We start from the raw sequence: 24,843 nt of genomic DNA on the forward strand, positions 1-24,843 counted from the left end.
GAAAGTAAAAAAATATGGTGCAACAAATGTTAAATGGAGGAAGTAATGCTGTCATTAATGGCATTATATCTGAGAATTTCCTAGTCTTGAAAAACTAGCAAACTATTGTATAGAAATAAAGTCATGAATAGCAATATGCATCTATAACAATAAAAAATAGAGTAATCACTAGTTATATAAAACTAATCATTAATTGAGGAGCAAAATAGATCATACATGTCTTATCATGGGTATTAGATAACTTCATGGAGATGAATGTTCTAGTGTTTAAAACATGTTTTAATGACATGTTGATCATTCCCATGCCTATGTGGGCTAGGGCTGTGTTCAGTCACGTTCATCTCTTTGTGACCCCATGGACTGTAGCCTGCCAGGCTCCTCTATCCATGGAATTTTCTGGGCAAGAATACTGGAGTGAGTAGCCATATCCTACCCCAGAGAATTGATCATTCCCATACTATTTAATAAATAAAACTCTCTTAGTCTTCTTGTTTTTGAACAAAACCCCAAGTATGGCTGATTTTAATTACAAATTACTTTCTCTAGAATGTATTACAGCTTTTAGAAAAATAACATGCAAGTCATTTGTTTTCCCAAAGTAAAGTGAATGATAAGAAATGCTCATTTTAAGTTTTTCTGTAATCATCTTCAAAATGTAGGCCATCTGCTCCCAAAAGTATTTGGGATATTTTATGATAAAACAAATTTATAATGAGATATTAAAATGGAAATAATACCTCAAAAACCACATACAAGAATAAGGAAATGCACCTATCTTGCTTGGGCTTATAAATAGATGATGATTGAGTGCTGAGATTCCTGGCAGCCAAAGCACATAGAAATTTAGAATGATTTTTCCATTTTATTTCAGGATTAGAGTGGATTTTAACCCCTGCTGACATAGATGCTGAGCTCTATCCCAAAATAATTTTAGGATATGGTCCAAGTATCAATACTCTTTAGGTGGGGGTAATTTAAATATGTAAGCAGAGCAGAGAACAGCTGACTTGTGTAAAACAAAGCCGAAAGGTTTATTAGACTAAGAAAATTAAATCCCACATGATAGAAAGTGAAGTATGTCCCTTTTCTTTTATACTTGGCTAAAGTATAACAACAAACTACACATAATCTCCAGTAGAATTCAAATCTGAATGTCTGATTTTCAGCCTGAGGAACCCTTATCAGAAGTGGCTGAGATAATCAACTTTTTTCTCCTGAGCACTTGTAGGCTTTTAAGTAGCTGATCTGTGCTAGAATATGATTTCCCTAAGCCAGTACTCTTGTGACTATATGAGCACGCCTCAGTGTCTGTTTATCAATTTCTTAGGGTTTAATCAAGGCAAAGCTATTGCTTGGTGAGCAAGAGCCAAGCTATGATCATTTAGCCACTGTGTGACTACCGGCAAGTTACTTTCATAGGTACTGGCTTCTACATTTGCCTCATAGTACTATTGTGAAAATTAAATAAGCTTTGAATGGACACATGGTAAGCAATAAATGAGTGTTAGGGAATAATCACTATGCATTTTAAATGCAGACATGTTATCAGCTATATCATTAAGAAGGCTTTGCCTTCCTCCCATGTGTTCTGGGAAATGTCTGCTACTAATTACTGATTGCCCCCTAGAAAGATTTCTCTTTGCATTGTACAGTTGCAATATGTAAGTTTCTTGCTCAGTAAAGTATCTCTGACTTACTTCGGGGCTCTCTGTCAAACTAGGTGAAGATAATACATGTTATCTCTAGTTAATTCACAATCTACTGATATGAGCAGTTGTTTCAAAAACTGAGCTTAAATATTTAAAAAAAGTTTCCCCTAGAATACAAGAGGTAACTTAATTATGTGGTTTATTATTAGTTTTATTTCTTAATACACAGAATGTAATGAACTTCCCAAACTATGGGTACCAGAGGGTTATAATTTTAGCACCTTTGAAGTGAAAATTAAGATATCAGGGAAGCAACATCTCCAAAATGTCAATGTATATGAAGTGTGAAAAAATAAAAAGATCAGAGACTTGGAAAAGGTCATAAGGTAAAAAAAGAGAGGAATAAAATATTTGTCTTTAGATATGATACCCCATGTATCTCCTAAATATGAAATGTAAACAGACTTAGTCAAATAAGAATACTAGTAATAAAATATGATGGTCTTATGATGTTATGGCCTTGTGGACTCGTTTTTCCCTCATGCTTAAAAATGTGCATTTTCTAGAAGCTTAAGAATTTGACCATTTTTCTCAAGAAGATGGCAATTGAAATAAGTTGTTCTTGTGGCATTTAATATTGAAATAATATATGGCAAATATTGGATACTATTGATTATATTTTCAAATTATGACTGAAAACTAAACTCCGGACAGTATTTCAGACTATCTGTCCTTCTGTATAATTATCACATTTTTAAAATTTATTTTTTTAATTAGAGAAAAATTGCTTTACAATGTTGTGCTGGTTTCTGCCATGCAACAATGCAAATCAGCCATCATCGTACATCTATCACGTCCCTCTTGAGTCTCCCTGCTCTCCCCCATCCTGCACCTCTAGATCATAACAGAGTGCCAAGCTTGGGCCCCTGTATTATACAGCAACTTCTCACCAGCTATCTATTTTACACATGGTAGTGCGTATATGTCTATGCTACTTCCTCCATTCATCCCACTCTCTCCTTCCCCCACTGTGTCCTTTGAGTCCCCATGTAACAGTCAAGTTACAAGTATCCTCTTTTCTCTAAAGAACCATGAAATACCAACATGCTTACTTATTCTTTATTTGTTGAATTTATTTTCTGCTTTCCTTCTGAAAAGTTAAAGTTTTAGTAGAAAGAATTCATCTTCCTAGAAAATTTTTTCAATACACAAGTGTAAAACAAAGAAGTAAAAGTAGTAGACAATAGACAATATCTACAAATATGGTAACTCCAATTAGGCACCATCAGTATTTATTTATTAACTCTCTCCAGTGTAGATGAAGCTATTCTCAAAAATCAAGACATTCACTATCTTTCTTTATGCTAGCATAGTGGGAAGAATTTGTTTCTTCCAAGTTTATAGAATTAAAAAAAAAAAAATCTTTTATCAGCTCCATAAATTTTTGGCCTATGGACAAAATTTTGAACTCAATTTACCATTATAATGTATAGGACACTCTACAATGTACTCCAAGATTGGATTTCCATTGTATCCTTTAAATGGAGATATTATAATTTATATTTACAGAAGTTGAATCCCAGCTCAGAAGAATTAAGTCAGTAGCCCAAACCTGTTCAAATTATAGTTGACATCAGGAAAATAAATTCTGATTTCCTGATTTGGAAGTCTGTGGTTTTCTTCAAATACAGTATTAGTAATCTGATAAGAGAAGACTGAAATGCAAATTTGAAGTAGTTTTCCCCATATGAATGGTGAACAGAGACCTAATCCTTTCAATTTGGTTTTATTTGGTATTAGCACTTTCACTATTAAAAGAATAATAAATGTGAAAATAAGGCTATAAAGATTATTTTCAATATTTTTACAGTTTTTAGACCTTTCAACATAAAATACGTAATAATACATTTGAATGCTTTATAAAATAAGTACAGATATTAGAATCACATGCCCGTTCTCTATGCTCTATAGGTGGAGTAATATAGGAATGGAATACCAAATTAAATTTGAATGATGACTAACTTCTTTTATAAATATGAAATGTAGGCCCAACTGCTTTACTTCTCTTTTTTTCCCATCATACCTCAGGCTCCATGGCCCATTACATGTTTCTTATTGCTCCTATAACAAATTACTAAAATTTAATGGCTTAAAGCTATAGCAATTGTTGATGACAGAAATTCAAAATAGGTCTTTCTGGGCTAAAATCAAAGTGAGACAGTGATTATGCTAGAGTTTTGGGGGGAAATATGGTCCCTTCCTTACCTTTAATATCTTCTAGAGGCCACCAGGATTCTTAACTCATGGCCCCTTCCTCTGTCTTCATAGTTTGAGAAGGTGAGTATAGATACTACATTGCATAACTCTGACTTCCTTTTCCACCTTCCCTTTCTCCTTTTAAGGAAGATTAGATTCATTAGTACCATCTTTCTAGATTCCATATATATATACATAAATGTATATATATATATATATGTTAATATATGATATTTGTTTTTTCTCTGACTTACTTCACTCTATAATAGGCCCCAGGTTCATCCACCTCATTAGAACTGACTGAAATGCTTTCCTTTCTAGGGCTGAGTAATGTTCCACTGTATGTATGTATGTATATATATATATATGTATACACAGTACAACTTCTTTATCTATTCATCTGTCAGTGGACATCTAGGTCGCTTCCATGTTCTAGCTATTATTGTAAACCGTGCTGCAGTGAACACTGGAGTACATGTGTATTTTTCAACTATGGTTCTCTTAGGATATATGCCCAGGAGTGGGATTATTGGGTTATATTGTAGTTTTATTCCTAGTTTTTCAAGGAATCTCCATACTGTCATCCATAGTGGCTATATCAATTTATATTCCCAACAACATTGCAAGAAGGCTCCCTTTTTTCCACACCCTCTTCAGCATTTATTGTTTGTAAATGTGTAGGGAAGCAATGGAGACACAAACATACAGAACCGACTTATGGACACAGTGAGGGAAGGAGAGGGTGGGACAAATGGAGAGAGTAGCATGGAAACATTTATACTACCATATGTACATAGATAGCCAAAGGGAATTTGCTGTATGACTCAGGGAGCGCAAACCAGTACTCTGTGGCCACCCAGAAGGGTGGGGTAAGATGGGGTGGGAGGTGGGAAGGAGGTTCAAGAGGGAGGGGGCATATGTATACCTGTGGCTGATTTATGTTGATGTATGGTAGAAACCAATACAACATTGTAAAATAATTATCTTTCAATTAAAAATGTGAAAGTGAAAGTTGCTCAGTTGTGTCCGACTCTTTTCGATCTCATGAACTACACAGTCCATGGAGTTCTCCAGGCCAGAATACTGGAGTGGGTAGCCTTTCTTTTCTCCAGGGGATCTTCCCAACTCAGGGATTGAACCCAGGTCTCTTGCATTGAAGGCAGATTCTTTACCAGATAAGCTACAAGGAAGGCCCTCAATTAAAACTAAATAAATTTTTAACAAAGAAAAAAAAAAAGAAACCTGTGATTACATTGTGCCCACCTAGATAATCCAAAATAATATCCCTATTTTAATATTGGTTGATTAGTAAACTTAATCTATCTGCAATCTAAAATTCGCCTTTTGCATGTAAGTTCACCAATTCACAGGTTCCAAGGATTAGGATGTATGTATCTTCAGAGTCCACTTTTATGCCTTCTAAGTCCACTTTCACTCATTTTTCTGGAGTTATTTGACTTCTATTAAGGAATGAAAACAAGCATATCTCGGCATTGAATACATTTTTCCTTAGGGGCCCTTGTAACTTTTCTTTTAAACAAAGTACAGAGAAAATAAAACAAGTAAACCAGCAGAGATGGCAGAGGTATGGTTTCATGTGGGTAGCAGGAGTTTCATGTGGGTAGCAGAAGATTCGGCTTGAGTTAGGTTTCAACTCAGTCCACTAATTAAATGCTTAAGTAAAACTTCAGAGCCTTATTCCATTTGTCTATCTTGATTTCTGTCAGACACTTTAATCCACTCAGACCAGGAAAAGCTACTTAAGGACACAGACCTTCATTCTGTAGAATATGAAAACATAATGTTTTTAAAATCTATGTAGCTTTCCAAACAAGTTTTACCAGGTGCAGTTTTGATGTAATGTCTAAGATAGAAAAGGGAAAAAAAAGAGAAAAAAAATCTGGAGCATCTGTTTGAGTGGATCCTAAAATGCAAGTTTCATTTTCATTCATTTCAGGATGAGAGAATTGATTCAGGTGTTTATGGGGCAGACTCCTGTCTGTGCTTCTAAACTTCTATGTATTTTGTGTGCGTGACTATTAAGTCACTTCAGTTGTGTCCAACTCTGTAGCCTGCCAGTCTTCTCTGTCCATGGAATTCTCCTGGCAAAAATACTGGATTGGGTCGCCATGCCATCCTCCAGGGGATCTTCTCCACCCAGGGATCAAACCTACATCTCCTGTATATCCTGAGTTTCAGGTGGACTCTTTACCACTAGCGCCACCTGGAAAGCCCCTATGTATTTTAGGAGGTAGCTTTTAAAAGGTTATTATATTTTTTTTCCTTGTTGCTGTTGTTTATTTGTTCAGTGTTAGTAGTTTAGTAGTCGGAAACCTGGACAATTCTTTAGGAGCTCCAGTTGGCTCTTCAGCATTACTCCCTTGAACTGCTGCAGTCTAACTCCAACTGTGTAGTTTAAGACACAGGTTTTTATCAACTGCATTCAGCACTTGTGGAACTCCATGGGTATGTAGAATAGTCATGCAAAGCAACTGAGAGGTTTGTGAACTGAGCTTTTGATGATTATCACAATACCAAAAAGGAAAAAAGAAACCTTTGCTTGTATTCTGTGAGTGCTTTTGTATGATTATTCTGCACTTGCCCAGCTGAGCTTAATGCCTAAATTTGCAGCATGTAGATTTTTCGGCGCAGTGGCAGGCACAAAGCAAGTGCTTAATAAGCTTTTGTTGAATTGAGTATCATTGCATAGATAGTCTTTTTCTCATTAGCTGCCTGTCAATATTCTCTTTTCCTAAATAGGACTCCCTCTGCCTTCCTGTTTCTCTGTGCATGTAAACATAGAAACTTACAAGGGACTGTGTAGGGTCTCAAAGGAATTGGGAGGTGAAATCCGGCCCAGCATGTTTTCACCACTCAATTGCATACCAACCTTGCTAACCTCTGCTATTCAAAGCATACCGTTAAGAGACGAATGAGATCTCACAGTCTCTAGCACACAGTAGGAACTCGAGTATTTTTTTTTTTTCACTTGAACATTTTTCGGGGGGTGAATCAAAGAAGAACTCACAGAAGAAGTGGTTTCAGAGGATACGGAACATTTAGACAAGCTTATTTCATGGCGTTGACATTCCAGAGAAAGTCTTTACTTTTTGAAAACACTTTTCACAAAGATGTTAAGTCATTTTTGTAGCTTTTCATTAAGCTACTTGACTAAAATGTTTTGTTATTATACATATGTTTGTTCATGATTCTCACTTCATGAGTAAACACATTCCTAGTTGCTTTAATGTTTTGAAGACCATGCAGCGTACTAAGGAATTTCTTAAATGGTGAAAAAGAGTAGTTTAAAATCACACATTTCAGCCATTTATTGACTTATTGAACAAACCTATCTTCTTATAGTTTCAAAGAATTAAGGAACTAGAAAGGATGTTAAGTATCATTTGCTAAAACTCTTTCCTTTTAAAGTTGAAGATGCTAAAATTGAAAGATTAATCTTTCCACCAGATTTTACACTTAGTATCAGAGGAAGTACTGGACTCATGTCTGCTGATTCTCTACTTCAGAGTTATATGCGAAAAAGACAATAAATATTAAAACAAGCTAACAAATGACAATTTAATATAAACTATTTTCAAGGCACTATCATTGAAACAGATATAATTGATACATACTGTTTATGAGGACTTTACACACTGGTTGAAAAATATGCAGTAACTTTTAAAATGTTAATACAACAGAAAAGTTATATTTGTGTACATTTCAATATGATTAAAAATTTAACAACAGCATTTTATAAATCAGGAAAAGCATATGGAATTCAATTTCCTATTTTAATCAATAAAGTTTTATTGGAACCTAGCCATTCTTATTCATTTCTGTATCTTCAACGGTTGTTTTTTCAGGACAATGTCAAAATGAGAAGTTGTGACAAAGACCCATGACCTACAAAGCCTAAAATATTTATTTTCTGTCCCTTCATAAAAAAAGTTTGCAACGATGTGTCCACAATACAAAAGACCCACAATTTGTGTTTCAGAGCACAGTGTCTTATTTAGAAGTTTTCAGACAATAATATTTGCCTACATTACTAAAACTTTTGGGCTTTTGTCTCCTCTGTTTTCTGATATTTTTCACTAAAAAAATATGAGACAAACTTTTATTTTTAGATTAGAGTAGTTCTTGCAGTCGGAGAAGGCGATGGCACCCCACTCCAGTACTCTTGCCTGGAAAATCCCATGGATGGAGGAGCCTAGTAGGCTGCAGTCCATGGGGTCACAAAGAGTTGGACACGACTGAGCGACTTCTCTTTCACTTTTCACTTTCATGCACTGGAGAAGGAAATGGCAACCCACTCCAGAGTGTTCTTGCCTGGAGAATCCCAGGGACGGGGGAGCCTGGTGGGCGGCCGTCTCTGGGGTCGCACAGAGTCGGACACGACTGAAGTGACTTAGCAGCAGCAGCAGTTCTTGCAGTAGTTTGAATATTAAGTTCATTATTTTTTTCTCATTTTCAAAATCAAAATATCCTTATGAACCACACATGAGGAAAAGTGACAACACAAGTGAAATGAATAGCTACTATTTTAATATTATCATTATCGTTCTTTTGCATTACTGTGGAGAAGGAAATGGCAACCCACTCCAGTATTCTTCCCTGGAGAATTACATGGACAGAAGAGCCTGGCAAACCCTGGTCCATGATTTCGCAGAGTTGGACATGACTGAGAAGAAAACACTTCACACTTGTGATCTAGTGGACTAAGAATTATTAAGTATAACTTACATTCTTAGTTTCTGCAGAACAAATATATACAACAATGTCAAATATGTAACTGCATGCAAGTCAGAAAAAATACAATTATTTAACTTCTCCTCCCCCAAATAAGTGTTTTAATTAACCAATCCAAGTGTCTCAACATGTTTCTTTTTACTACTCTTTCATCTGCTATTGACTTGAAAGAAAGAAAGGCGATTTGAAGTACAGAAGAACTTTAAGATGTTAGCAAAGGAAGATGCCCCTAAAAAGTTAAAAGACCTCATTAAAGTTTGTTTGAAGATTCTGCCAGACATATTTCAACTAATGCACTATGGAATCTTAGATATGTTTGTTCAGTAGCCACTGACACTGGTTCAAAATGTTTGCAGATTAATCAAGTACCTGTTCATTTGCAAGGAAAGATCTCCCAGTTTTAGTTCTTTCTAAAATAAAAGCAAAAGCAGCACTCCTTTTAATTTAGCAATGTTCTGCTCCATGACTGTTTCAGTGCTTAATGACTGACAAAGAGAGTCATTAGAAGTCTGTTTGATGGACATAACTAAGTGAATTGGAAAAAATAGAAAAGCCTTTTCAGCCCATACAGAAATAATTGATGTGACTGAGACAGTTGTATGTGAGTTCCAGATAAGAAGACGATTTATGGAGAAACTATCGAAACTAAAAAGGAAGGTACAGATTTAAAGTTCTCAATAAAGTTGTCTGTAAGACACAGAACAGCATCCAACAGGGAAAGAGAGTTAACCTGTAGTTCTTTCTAGCGTCATTTTTAGGGTTCTATCCTCTTGCAAATGAAATCCTCAAAAAGGTCGTGTCACTAGGTTGATGGACTCCAAGGGGAAAGTTACTCCCTTGTTAACCTGATGCTGTGTTTTCTCTTTTACTGTAAATATTACGTATAATAGGATATTCCCAAAGTTCAACTATTTTCTTTCCCTTTTCAAAAATTAGCCACTGCCCTATTTAGAGAACACAATCCATTATTATTGTGCAGATTGTAACTTAGAGGATTTTGTTAATGCAAGTGGAAGGTCAATATTTTTAACTGTGTCTGATTATGAGATTTAATATTTATTTATGGTGTGATGGTTATGTTTTAAACAATAATTAAGAATGGATAAAATAAATTTTTATTATTTTATTTTTGTGAATATGCATCTGGTCTTTATTGGCTTTCTTAGAAACTATAAATGAACTTTGTGATAAAGGTTTTTTTAAAATAATTAGGCCCTGGAGATGTAATGCCAATGACTGAATTCTGGAAACAGAATAACATATTACTGTTAATTTCAGAATGAAATTTCCTCAAAAGTACATATTATTTATAGTGTATGCTATTATGTCAGTACTTTCAAAAAAGGAGGGCAGTTATATGGTTCTCTAAAATTAAAAAAAAAATGAATCTGCAAGATAGAAAAATAAGACAGTTGGACAATTTGACATAAACTTTCTAGGCTTCCCTGGTGACTCAGATAGTAGAAAATCCACCTGCAGTACATGAGACCCTGGTTCAATCTCTGGGTCTGGAAGATCTCCTAGAGAAGGGAATGGCTACCCTCTCCAGTATTCTTGCCTAGAGAATGCCATGGACAGAGGAGTCTTGTGGGCTACACTCTGTGGGGTCACAGAGAGTTGCGCACGACTGAGCGACTAACACTTTCACTTTCTAGATATTAAAAAAAAAAAAGCTTTTTAGAAAATTGTCCCAGTCCTCTAATGGATTTGAAATGTATGAACTTAACTTTCTGTGAACTCTCTGAATAAAGCAGGATGAGATCTGGCTTCTACTCCATATGTGAAGTAAAGTGGGGATTGTGATAACTTCTTATGTGACCTCCAGAAACCTGCTGGATTGCCTAGGTTTACATTTACTGTTTGGTAATTCACATTTGAAATTGTGGAGATGAAATTTTACAAAAAAGAAGAATGAATCAAATGTTCATCACCTTTTCCTGTCATGAATGCCTCACACCTTGCAATACTGTCATTAGAATGCAAGCCTTATTTCTGTCATCCACACATATCATAAATCCTCTCCTCATCTAAGCAAGGTGTCTTTTTCTTGATACCAGGTTTACCTATATACCATTTTAACTACTGTTCATGTTTTCCAAATTTAAAAAAATCCAAATTTTTTTTAAATCCAAAATATTAATAGGCAAATGTATGTACTAAATATGTTACAATGTGTATCCCCCCAGCACCCAACTTTATCCTTATTTGCTCTTTTTGTCCTTTCAAGTTTATTTCTTGTTGTTCAGTCACTCAGTTGTGTATGACTCTTTGCAATCCCGTGGACTGCAGCAAGCCAGGCTTCCCTGTCCTTTACAACACCAAGAGGTTGCTCAAACTCATGCCCATTGAGTCAGTGATGCCATCCAACCATCTTTATCTCTGTTGCCCCCTTCTTCTCCTGCCTTCTATCTTTCCTAGCATCAGGGTCTTTTCTAGTGAGTTGGCTCTTCACATCAGATGACCAATGTATTGGAGCTTCAGCTATGTTAATTTTATTTGTGGAAATGATCTTGGCAATCACATGTTCCTCATCTTGGGTGTATCAGAATTCCCGCTCAGGAGAGGAGGGTAAGAAGAGACAGCCATACTTAGGTACTCCACAGCATGAGGTCAAGGATAGAAGAGAGAGGACCTCTCCATTCATGTCCACTTCCCATGTGACCTCTAGATTTTGAAATAGCAAGTGAATAAAATTATATAAAGAATGGATAAGGATAATATGAAAATTAGACTGATTCCAAGTCTATAGTAGTTTAAAGCAAAGTCAATTATAATCCATTTCCATCAGCTGGGGCCTGGCATGAGTATCAAAATACATCCCCTGCCCCAGGGATTGGATATTATTCAAAGTAACTTTTAAAAAACATTGTTTATTTATTTATTTTTGGCTGGGCTTGGTCTTTACTGCAGCGCAAGCTTTTTCTTTAGTTGTGACAAGCAGGTACTACTCTCTAGTGGCCATGGGTGGGCTTCTCACTGGGGTGGCTTCTCTTGTTGCAGAGCATGGGTCCTGGGGCATGCAGGCTTCAGGAGTTGTGGCTCGGTCCTCTAGAGTGTGGCTCTATAGCTGTGATGCCCAGGCTTAGCTGCTTTGCAGCATGTGGCATCTTCCTGCATCGGGGGACGAACCCATGTTTCTGCATTGGCAGGCAGATTCTTTACTACAAAGCCATCAGGGAAGCCCCAGAGTTACCTTTGAATATATATGTGTTGTCAAGTGAAAGTTTCCAGTGTGTCATAATGGAAACAAAAATTAATTCGTGAATGTCACTCTTAAATAATTAAACTTATAGATGTTCATGCTCAGTAAATGATTGGATGCAAATATTTTTTGAAAAATGTGGGTGTTATTTGTGTACCTATTTGTTTCACAAATAACCTGCCTTTAGAAAAACAAAAATCAGTGCATGAATAGGAGACTTAGGTTTGAGATTTCACATGGATTTTTAAAATTATATTTAGAAACTTTGTAAATTATTGGACTAGACCTTTATTTTCTTGCAAAAAACAAACTTAAAACATAACGGGAGATAGTTCTCATTATATAGCTGTGGCCTGAGGTATAATACCTTTTATAGTATATGTCTTTGAGGGAGCTTAAGGCTCTTTGTAGAAGCTATCTCATTATTTCTCAGAGAATTTAAGTTAGTAAGGGATAGGTATTATTTTCTGCATTTTACAGACCCTGAGCCTAAGGCACAAGAGCCAGAGGTCAGCTAACTTTTCTGAGGTCAATAGGGAATCCATAAGGTTGCTTGGAATAGAATCTTTTTTTAATTTTTCTGTAGTTTCTAATATATATATATATATATATATATATATATATATATGTTTATAGGAGAAGGCAATGGCAAGCCACTCCAGTACTCTTGCCTAGAAAATCCCATGTTTGGAGGAGCCTGGTGGGCTGCATTCCATGGGGTCGCTACGAGTCGGTCGTGACTGAGCAACTTCACTTTCACTTTCACGCAATGGAGAAGGAAATGGCAACCCACTCCAGTGTTCTTGCCTGGAGAATCCCAGGGACGGCAGAGCCTGGTGGGCTGCCATCTATGGGGTCGCACAGAGTTGGACACGACTGAAGCGACTTAGCAGCAGCAGCATATATATATTTCTCATTAAACATACACACATGGACCAATGGACCCTGCATGTAATTCCCCAACAAGTTTTACTGTTTGCCTTGCCTTTGTGATTTTAATTTTATTTCTCTATTAATTCTTGTTAGTTTACTTCTAGTCTCGGATTTATTTCGTTTTGGGAAACTTTATATTATTAGGCATATTTTTTGCTTGCCATTTTTGCTGGCATCTTCAACTACTTTCCCTGAAGCATTTTTTTTTTTTCAATAATAAGAAAGACAAAAACACAGATAAAGGTTTTACATACATCTTATTCCTTTTAACTGCCACCCGACATCTCTCTTATACCATACCATTTTAAAAATTAGAAGCCTACACCCACTTTCTCCACGTCTCCTTATGTTTACAAGAGGTCTTTTACTTCCTCTGACTTAATCTCCTAGAACTGTTCCCCAGAGTTTAGAGGTTTTATAACAAAAATGACCTCCTAATGGATGAATCCAATGGACTTACAGTAATCAATATTCTTCTCACTATCTCTGATGCCTTTGATAACATAAGATTTTATTTACTTTCCAGAAATTACCAGCTTCCTTGTTTTCTGAGTCTTAAAAGTGACTTGGTGTTCTTATTAGTCCTATATTTTATTCTTTGCCCCTGTTTTCAAATATGAAGTCTGTAATCAGCCCTCAAATATATATTATCTATCAAAATTATTTTAGAGATCTCAATCCAAGAAACCCCTTCTTTGCAATGCCTGCCTGAATTCATAAGCAAGTTTCATGGAATTTTTTTTTTGGGGGAGGATGCCTTTACATTGTTGGAAATTTAATAATGTTATATTTTTAGCTGTTTTTATATATCTATAAGATTTTGAGTTTCTTAAATATATAGAATTATTGTTGGAACATCCTTGAAACCCTGAGATACAATGGGACATCACAAATGTAGGTATAATGACAGCCAGTCAGCCACACAGTTTGCTCTGTAATGGCCTTGCTGAGCATTCTTATTGCTGTTTCCCCATTCTTTCTTTCCTTCTTTTAAAAAATTTTTATTGGAGTATAGTTGCTTTACAATGTTTTGTTAGTTTCTGCTGTACATCAAAGTGAATCAGCTATACATATACACATACCCCCTTTATTTTGGACTTCCTTTCCAATTAGGTCACCACAGAGGGACCTAATTAAACTTAAAAGCTTTCGCACAGCAAAAGAAACCATAACCAAGACAAAAAGACAATCCCCTCTCTTTTTTAGCATAATCCTCTGCCTTCAACATTTCTTCCTCCTATTCTTTTGTAGGGAATGGTCAGACCATGTCTTTAATCTCACCCCTTTAATTAGGTCATTTATTTGCCTAATAAAAATCTTTGATTTCCACCCCCTCTTGTTTATAATTCTCACACACATACCACTCACAATTTTTGTAAAAACTTTCTTGGAAACTTCATCTTTTAAGATTTTTTTTTTTTTATGTGGACCATTTTTTTTTTTTTTTAATGTGGACCATTTTTAAAGTCTTTATTGAATTTGTTACAATGTTGCTTTTGTTTTATGTTCTGTTTTTTTGGCCAGGAGGCATGTGGGATCTTAGCACTGGGACCAGGGATCAAACCGGCAGCCCCTGAGTTGGAAGGCAAAATCTTAACCCCTGGACTGCCAGGGAAGTCTCTTGGAGACTTCTTTCTTGCATTACTTACTTAGTTTTCAAGCACATCTTCATTGTTTCAAAAAGCTGGGAAACTGACAGGCTTCCTCAAGCTCTTCTGCTTTTTCCTGTTTTGCATAGAAAGTGAGTTTGCCTTTGCAAGACATGTCATTTGTCACCCTAGACAGAAAAGTCGAAAGCTCAAACACCTCAGGTCACTAGATATCTTCATACCATACTTTTGCATCTCAAGATGAAACCATGCTTCTGTGACTTTACAGGGAAATTCTATGAATACTTAAAGGACCATCTGGCTTCCTGAAGCAGTTTGACTTTCTGACTAAATATTCAATTGTAGGATTTCCCCTTCCTCTCTGTGCCTCTCATCACCCTGAGAAATATTAGAAGTTCCTGGTACCCACTTCCACCCTGAATGTTGATTCATTGGGTTTAAGTTGAGGCCAGATATTGGCACTATGTTTTCTCACAAGTATTCTGGATGTTTCCAAGACACATCTAAGTTTTAGGAGTCACTACTTAAGCCACTGTACTTCAGAGTATTAGTCATTACCAAATTCATTATCTCTGTCACAGTTAACACAATGCTTACACTTCTGGTTTAGTCAATATATCTCTGGTATGTAAATAATATGTATTCTGTGTCATAACTTCTGCCATAAAGCCTATCTTCTCAATAGACCCAACCCGTGGTGAAGGATGGTGTGTAAATACTTGTCTGTCTCCCTAACTGTCTGCCTATCTGTCTACTCTGTTATCTAAACCTGTAATACATGTCTGATTTATTGCTGGAATTAAAACTTAGTTCTTGCATTAATGGGTTCTCTTTCAGAATTCAGGTATCTGTACTAATTTGGTTCACATTACCAACTTAAACAGTTTGCCACAGATTTTTATTTATTTAAAATTATCAAAGTAGAATTTAAGAGATAGTAATGTAGTGTTTATATTGTATGTAGAATTCTATTGGAATTTTTTTAAATGCAGATAAAAATGATAGGGCATTTTACGATCCATTGGGTAATATTTTTTATTTCAGATTTTATTATGTCATTTTTTCATTCATTTAGATATGATTTTAAATGAAAAAGCTTTTTTATGCAAAAAGGAAGTATTGATGGATCTGAGCATTTTCTAGTATATATATTCATCTTAGTATTTTAAAATTACAACATTTTCATTCTATCATTAAACTTAATATGTAACCTACAGTAATTCATGGGGATTAAAATATTCACAATTAAAATAGAGTACAGAATCTAGAAAGTAAAATGCACAGATTCATAGCAATTATTATATAATGCATGATAGAAAAAAGTGTTTTATAAACATAGTCTATCTCCTGTCTGTGATATTCTAGTATTACTTTTAGTAGAACCAGCATTTAAGCACGGATTATGAGATTAACACCTTCATTCAAACATCACTTTCTTTTTTATATCAAAATTAAATGTTTTCTCTCATAATTTCTTATTTCTCTTTGTCAATCCATTAGCATAATTTACCTATTTCTGTGTTCATTTTGAACTTTCTCCTTGCATGAGTGGACTGATTCTAAAAGATTTGAGAATCATTAAAATAGAATTAAAAAGCCTTTGACCCTCTTTTATTTTTAATGTGATTTTCTTAATCCATTGCTATGTCTTGAACTGATAATATGTTTTCATGACCCACAGCATTATTTCCTAAATTCAGCATTGTCATTAAAATTTTATTGTTCAGTATTATTTGCTAAGTGGCTTCTATGTGCAAAGCAATTTGGTTTTAGGGGACTGTCATTAGTTCCATTTCTGGGGTGATACTGAACATAATTCACAGACGGTTTGCAGTCAATTGGGAGTATAAATGGGAAAAAAAGAAAGAAAAATATGCACACATAAGATAAAGCATGGTAAATACAAATTGATTTCATATTTATTAAGAAATAAGGCAAACTATCACAATTATACTATTCTAAAGCAATGTGAGATTATAGTGAAAAAAGGAAAATGTTTCTAGAGATTTTGTTGCTAGAAAATTTGGGCCCATGGTGTGTATGATGTTTATCCTAGTAATATTTTGTAATTGTTTTAAAATACTGCAGTTCCAATTCAGGGAAACATTATAAAGAACAGAACATGCTTTAAATGTTTCCAACAGAATTCAGAATTTCTTAAAGTTTGATTTTGAATTAAATGGAAAAGTAGATTTTATATAGACTATACACCCTAATAAGTACATTGAAGGAGAGGTACTTGGTTAGAAATATGAACAATAGACAATATTCCTGGCCAGTCTTCTATCTGAGACAAAATAAAGGGAAGTTTTTTGGAAGCATGTGTTTGTCTCTAGTAAGACCATTTTATAAATTTTGGGGGAACTGTCACAGATCTTCTTAGCTTTCCCATTAATAGTCTATGGTATGTAGATTAGACTTAACGTTTTAAAAATTCTACTGGTTCTAATTGTGTTGGGTGATTTGTACCACTAGTAAAAGTGCAGAAAAGGTTTGTTATCTTTCTCATTATTCTGGCAATATTAGTTTTATCTTTATATTAGAAAAAACCAGTCTGAGGTATAGGTTCAAAAATCTGTACATTTATACCACTTTCAAGTCATATAAGAAGGTAATGAATACAATTTGCCGAGAATAATACGAGAGATATTATAGAACCTTTTATATTGGTTCTACCCCAAAATATTATGTGTACATATATCCCTGACAATGTATGGCATTAATTTGTTCCCTTAATGAGCCTAAAATGTTTCTGTTTTATTATGTAGTTATGATAACCTTTAAAATCCATATATAGTAAGTATTCTATTCAGCCAACATTAGTAACATATTATATTGTGATGTCCAATGGGTAATATTTTCAGTACTTTAAATACTACTTAAAAATGGTATATGATGTTACTTTTTTGAGCAAATTGTGAATTAGTTGTAGTAAAAATACATAGAATTCAACTTTTTTAGTTTATTTTAAATTCTCTGGTTAATGAAAGTCTTGTCTGTTATTTCAATACTACCCTTACACTTTTAGGGTCAGTAGGTAATATTTTTAATATGAATGAAGTAAGAAATGTATTCCAATATGTTAGTACTTCATCCGAATTCTTATTTATCAGCTGTACCTTTAATAGTTGAAGTCAATTCCCAGAACACTTGATTTTAAACCATCTGCTCTAAGGACAAAGTATTTAAAAATAGTCTTCTTACGATGGATTAGTTCTATAGTTATTGCTTTCCAAAATCACTGACCTTTGTTTTTATAAGGAGTCTGTTTGTGAAAAACATATTTGAAGTGAAGACTTCAGAATAGAAAAGTGATGACTGTGTGGAAGTACCATATCAAATTTAAATGTGTGTTTCAGTAACATTGCTGTTTTCTTATCTCTGTTACAGAAAGGAATATTCAGTTTTTCCATAATAAAATCTAAGCTCTATGTATTGCCTCAGAAAACAGAGTTAAGCAAATAAATTTCAGCATTATCATATTAACTTATTCTGTATTGAATTAGTTGTCCGTCAACCTTAATGTATGTAATTTATGTATTTTTTAAATAAGATCATTTACAATCTTATACCTTAGTGACATTCAGAATCTTTTCTCTTACAGCCATTTCGTAGAGTGACGTTTTCTGTTGTGAGTCAGCCTCAGGACCCACATCAGGGGTCACTGCAGAGTTGCTATGACAGCGGGCTGGAGGAGTCAGAAACACCAAGCAGTAAGAGTTCATCAGGGCCAAGACTGGGTGCCCTTCCACTCCCAGAGGACAACTATGAAAGGACCACGCCGGATGGCAGTGTTGGTGAGGCAGAGCATATGGAAAATGGTAGGGGCCAACACAACACCCACACACACTCACGCTAGGGAGCCGTAATAAGTAGGCTCTTGAAGGTCAGTCTAAAATCAAAATAAAATAGCCGACACCAAACCTGTTTTCTTTGAAATAATCAATATTTGCTAAAGTATAGAAATGCCAAATAAAGGAACATAATTCTCTAGATTAAATTCACTGACCTTGCTCCATCATTTTAAACCAGCCTGTCAGAAATAAACACCTTTACAAATAAATCAGAGTAGTACCTGTTATGGGAAAAACTAAACTAGTGTAATACCTAAACTATAGCCACTGAGAAAGGTCTTGTGTCACTGTTTTCTTCTATTCATTTTCGTCATGCAACTATTTCTTCAATTGTAAGTGTCCAGTCTTGGTAAAAGGAAATGACAATAGACACACCTGGCTCTGTTCTTTCGTCTCCTAGGTATTTAGAAAAGCATTTTCAGACCTCTCCTTTTCAAGTGATAACAGAAATGGAGTCAAAGGAGGAGAACAGTATCATACTATTCTCCAAAATAGACTGTAAATGCTATTAGAACTCCCCTCTCATTTAATTATAAGGTTTCTCTCTCTCTCTTTTTTTTTTCTTCTTTTTTTTGCAAGGGAAAGGGAGGAAGGAAGATTATAGCACCCTATATTCTTATTCTGTTGTGAGATGATTCTCCTAATTACCACAATCAGCCTGTGTACACTTACCTTTAAGCTACAGTGTTAGATTGCAAGTAGTGCTTATGACACTTTTCACATTTGTTTCTGTTCCCAAAGGTTGTAAGTAAATGCCTGAAGAATAGATTTATGTCAAATAATGGAGTGGTGACGTTCTTGCTAACTTTACTATTTCATATATAAGAAGAAATTTGGTTATATGCAGAGAGAGGAAGAGGAATCACACACATTTTTATCTCTAGTGAAACCTTGAAGTAAATTTATGTCTTTCACCATTCCATCCCCCAAGTGAAATAAGAAATTTTAACTTTTTGTTATATACCAGTTTCTTGAGTGACAATATGTAAATAGAACCTATTACTGCGGGAAAAAGTCTTTTCTTCTGGAAGCTTACGTATGAATATTAAAATCTAGCATTAGAGAGTAATGTATCATACATAACTCCAAATCAAATTATTGCTAAACTAAGTCATGTAAAATAGTTATTTTTCCACACTGTTATCTGGCTAAGTAGATATGATTCAGGGTCTGCTGATTGAAATCCTTCTTGATTAATTATCCAGATATTAAATGGCATTTTGCCTTATGGCTATAAAGGCATGCTTATCTGTGTGTATGGCAGTGTGTGCTTATGTGGATGGGAGTTTGATATGGTTTTTAAGAATTCACCTTTTTTTTTAGATTTTTTTAAATGCAATTTTAAATACAACTTTGATATATATGAACTGCAATGCTGATGAATGTATATTTAAGGCAAATATGTTTCAAATCTTTGTACAAAAGTAAAAATTAAAGTAAAAATGCCACAAAATGTTTTATATATACACACACCTACACATACACACTCTCTATGAAGGCAGGATTCATTTACTTTAAGGGCTTTACTATATCTTTATTACCTTTTGATGATATCGTATAATTTTATATGTATTTTTAAAAGTACTTTTCTCACAACGTACAGTATAATTAAGTCTTTATTTTGGGGGTATCAATTATCATTGGCATTACAGTCATATTTTAATGTCATTTTATCTTTTCTGAGTTTAAGGAATTCAGTGCCACTAAAATAAGAAAGAAATAATGAATAATAAACATATTATATATGACAAATACACAGTGGTTACTTTTTAGGAAACATACGTATCTTGGAAAACTTAAAAGATGAGCTTGTTAAAGGCTAGCAAGTTGACTGAGAAACATTTCTCAAAGACTTTTAGTTATTATTTATAACTATGTTTTCAGTCTTGTCAACAGCCAAGGAACATAATCATGTAACTGATTTTTCCTGATTTTATGTGACTGACACTTGAAATTTGGAGTTTATATAACCATTTGTCATCTGCTCAGTGTGATTCATGTTAGCCCTGATCTATAGGTAATGACAGAAGAGATGTGATTCACGTTGGGTGATCCAAATGTAGCAGTTGACATTTAAGAGTTCCGTTGTGTTCGTTTTCAGACTATTATCTAGTCATAAAGTGTAGTTGTATTGCTTGAGTTCTGGTAGTTTCATCTTCAATATTAATGGATCATCCTGACATAAATAGAATTGGAATTGAAACCTGTCAAATATTCATTTGTCACATTTAATTGGAATCCAGGTAATCTGCAGTGTTTTGCTTGGTTAGGTTTTAATCAGGATTTGTATTGGATTTTACATGAAAATACCATTTTGGAAGCTGTCCTAGTTCCTAACTATTATTACCTCAAACGTTTTGAATTTTTAATTTTAACCTATAAGAATTTTAACCTATTAGAAACAATGCTATTATAACTAATTCCTTGGATTAACTTTCATTGTAAAGTTTAGGAGATAATTTCCAGTGCAATAACTTTATAATATTCCAGTGTGATGATGGAAACTGGGTATAAGTTGGTACAGCTAATGATAAAAATAGTCATAGATGCTGTAGTAAGGAAATAACCAAAATACAGGAAAATTTCAGTACATGGATAGTGAAATGCACTCATGTTTTACAAAAGCTTTTATCTCTGCCTTCTATACTTTAGCATAACAAAATTTTATTAAGGGCTTATGGGTTAGTTCTCTTTTTAACAAGCTTTACACTATATTCCAAACCACATTAGTGCCAAATGATGATGAAGCTTTATTTTCTTATTAGCTTAGGTAAAATAATACAGTGTAAAAATAAACATAATTTTTTGAAACCAGAATTTATTCATTAAAATGAAACCCACCATTTTCATGATTTCAAACCTGGGGTACTTGTATCTCATGAGTTTCTGGAAAGGAATATTGAAAGTTATACATAAAAATATTTTTAAGAAAACCATCATGAATTATGCATTCATTAATGAAAAATACCACTAACATATTTTTCTTTAACTTAATATTATTAGGATTATTTCATGCTGATCCTTTGATAAGATTGGAGAAATTGGTTGCTATTTCATTATAATATGCTTAGTGGAATTACATATTTTAAAATATGGAATCCATGGTGGGAAGTTAAGTAGCGATAAAGAACTTTATTGATAAAATAATTTAATAAGTCAAGTGAAAACCAGATATTAGGCCTAAAAGCACGATCACATTCAAGGCAACCATTGATTATACAAAGGTTTGCTCTTCTCCTTATTAGTAGTAGTCTTCAGACTTTCTCTTAGAATGGGGCTTATGAGTTTAAGCCTACCCTGCCCAACTTATTCTTTCAAAAGCCCTCCTGAATCATATTTTCAAGGCTAGTTTGTTTTAACTATGTATCTCATTATCACATGATGAGTTTAACAACTCAAATATGGAAAATACCCAACTTAACCTCTAATCATAACTTCCGTTTCGGATTGGGTAGGTCATTTACTTCTTTAGGGTCTGTTTCTATCATCTATACAGCAAATAGGTAAATTAACTGTAAAACCATACACAGATCCAATAAACTGCAGTTATTTTCTTACATCCAATTTTTCTTATGTATTTTATTCTTCTGAACAGAAAGAGAACTTTGGATCTCTTAGTGGGATGGTGAGTGAATTTGATAATATGTACTGTAATATGGGCCAATCAGAAGTAATTCTAGGGCCTTCCTCACAACCCATATAACATATGTGCATTGTAGTAGTAGATAATGAATGTATTACATAAATCAAATAAATGAAAAGGGTCAAATGCATGATTTCTGTCTACGTAGATGAAAAAGTTGGTCCAACAGTATGTCAATATGGGAGACAGTTTTGGAGTCTCCCCAAATTGCACTGTCCAAGAGGCATTTATAGGTCTGATCTGGCTCTGGATACAGTGCCTTCAAAGCCATTAATTATGACTAAGTGATCTCATAATAGAATAAACACATTTACTTTCTTACCTGACGGTGTAAACTTCGGTCAGAGTAAGAGTGAACAAAAGGTACAAAACAGTATGTGTTTTCCTCTAGTTAAACTTTGAGATAGTATAACATAGAAATAAATCAAAGTAAGAAAATAGCTGTTGATCCATAAAGCAGATTTTTAAAAGTTAAATGGTCAGAAATTTGCCCATTCTAACTGCCTAATTAATTTTATGCCTCTTGATTTTCTCAAATATTTAAAGATAATTTTGGTTTTTAATATATTAATTTTTTAAATTTCCCACTTCCATAATTTTTATAATCTATGTATAAGCTAGGCATAATTGTTTTATTCATTCTCCTCACTCCACATGCTTTAGTGTTTAGAGCACATTGTTCTTGAGGGTTGAAGCATGGTGCATTTGACTGTGAACCCTTTCTGTATCTGCCATGGACTTTTCACATTGATTTCAGAACTAAATAACAGTATATTTGAAATGTCATTTGGGAATGAAGCACCGTTTTTTTTTATGACCAAGGGCAACGAGAATAGACACTAAACTCATACCCTTGTGTAAGATAAAGGACCCTTTACTTTCTACTTTTCTTTTACCTACCCAATTTTCAGCACTCATCTGTAAGATACTGTCCTCTAGAAATTGTTGATTTTTGCTGTTTTCATTTAGATTGAATTGACGTTGTCTCTTCCAGTCTCCCAAAGAAGTTCACATTCTTGTTAATAACATATTCATAATACCACAAAACAAATGCCCTGCAACTTTTGTGTGTGTGGGGAGGGCGGGGGAAGAGACTAATATACCTTGAAAAGGATTCATTTTCTTGGTTTAGCATTTCACTCTGTCTAGTTACCAGTGTCTGACTGTATTTTTTACATTCCTAGCCATCAGTAAAATTCTGTACCTCCCAAGTATCCCCAAGTCCACACACCTTTCACTTCTGGAGGGTTCTATTTACTCCTCCTTTTTCATAGTGATTCAGTTCAGTTAAGTTCAGTCGCTCAGTCGTGTCCGACTCTTTGCAACCCCATGAATCGCAGCACGCCAAGCCTCCTGTCCATCACCAACTCCCGGAGTTCACCCAGACTGACGTCCATCGAGTCAGTGATGCCATCCAGCCTCTGTTGTCCCCTTCTCCTCCTGTCCCCAATCCCTCCCAGCATCAGAGGGAAAGTGATAATAGAGATTATCTCTATGCAGTCTCAGCCAATCAAGATGTATGCTGCAGCAGCTTTCTAGCTTTCCAGTAATGAGCAACATAATCTAAAAGAATCTAAAGAAGACATTGTCCTATAGACAATGTCCTATATTACATATGTAATGTAGTAGAATGTACTGGCTTAAAAAACAGTCTTGAAATCTAGGGACAATTAACATTAACAGTGTTAATTAAATGACATTGATCTATTTGTTGTTGTTCAATCATTCAGTTGTGCCTGACTCTTTGCAGCCCCGTGGACTGCAGCCTGCCAGACATCCCTGTCCTTCACTGTCTCTGGGGGTTTGCTCACACTCATGTTCATTGAGTTGATGATGCCATCTAACCATCTCATCCTCTGTCACCTCCTTTTCCTCCTGACCTCAGTCTTTCCTAGCATCAAGGTCTTTTCCAATGAGTCAGATCTTCGCCTCAGATGGCCAAAGTATTAGTCTAATTAACATTGGTTAAATTCTGATTTCCCCTTTTACTAACAGTGTAATTTTCTGACATCTCATAGTCCCACTTTCTCCAATAATAAATCATAGAGTAGTGGAGGACACTAAATGAGATAGTAGCACTGAATAAAGTATAAATAAATAATGAGTACCAATAATTTTACTATATTAGTGATAGGACTATTTAGTACTATTACTTAAATAGTAATAATAAAATAATTATGATTATTATTAACTTTAGGTAGATTTGACATGATACAAAGGCTTAATCATGAAAGCATCAAAAATACTTAGTCTCACAAATATAGCATTCTGAAATGACTGGTAAGAATGATATTCTCACCTTTAATACTTCCCAGTTAATTTCTAATTTTTGTGGGATACCAAGGAGCAGTAACATTTAAACATCTCAAGGATCTTAAAAGAGGGGAAAGTAAAATCTATCCTTTGGTATCAAATGAATCCAATTTTTTGTGCTCTCTGTCAATCAAAGTGAGAAGTCATTATCTTCCTGTATTCTCTAATCTCTTTTTTAAGTGTTTTTACATTTTGAAATGTAAAACAACCAGTTTTCCAGTTGAATGCATTATTCTGCAGGTATATACTTCCTTTTTAACTGCTTCAAAATATTCAAATCGACAGAGAAAACGAACTGAAAAGTATCCAATTAGTATGCTTACCGAACTTCAGCCCTTTCTTTTTAATCTCAGTATTAATAATTAACACTGATAAAATGTGTGACTATATTACCCTTTTTATTCTAATTTTGTCTTTTAAAACTGGATCACTCTGCTGAACCTTTATGACATTTGAGGAGGGAATGAGCTCTCATCAACTCTCAAAGTGACTTTGGAGGTCAGTTAGTGGGCTTGTTGCCTCCAGACTCTCAAAGCATTTGCTTATCTGAATTTCAGCACACTTGTTAGATAATGAATTCTGTGTTTAGGTCCTTATTAAGTTAAGCTATAACCCCATATTGTATTCGTTT

At 34.5% G+C, this 24,843-nt stretch overlaps 1 protein-coding gene across 8 annotated transcripts in view; it reads left to right on the forward strand.

Moving 5' to 3' along the window:
* Positions 1-24,843, forward strand: part of PCDH7 (protocadherin 7) — a 473,458-nt gene that overhangs the window by 207,695 nt on the left and 240,920 nt on the right. For 3 of the 8 annotated variants that reach the window (XM_070791259.1, XM_070791255.1, XM_019962558.2), the window contains one exon: positions 18,007-18,223. The exons of 1 other annotated variant lie outside the window; for it this stretch is intronic. In XM_070791259.1, the coding sequence (XP_070647360.1) occupies positions 18,007-18,223 (217 nt within the window). The remainder of the gene's footprint in view (positions 1-18,006; positions 18,224-24,843) is intronic. 4 more of the 8 variants (XM_070791257.1, XM_070791258.1, XM_070791256.1 and 1 more) reach the window with 2 other exon arrangements.

This window comes from Bos indicus, chromosome 6 (genome assembly GCF_029378745.1).
Source record: "Bos indicus isolate NIAB-ARS_2022 breed Sahiwal x Tharparkar chromosome 6, NIAB-ARS_B.indTharparkar_mat_pri_1.0, whole genome shotgun sequence".
Taxonomy (NCBI): Eukaryota; Metazoa; Chordata; class Mammalia; order Artiodactyla; family Bovidae; genus Bos; species Bos indicus.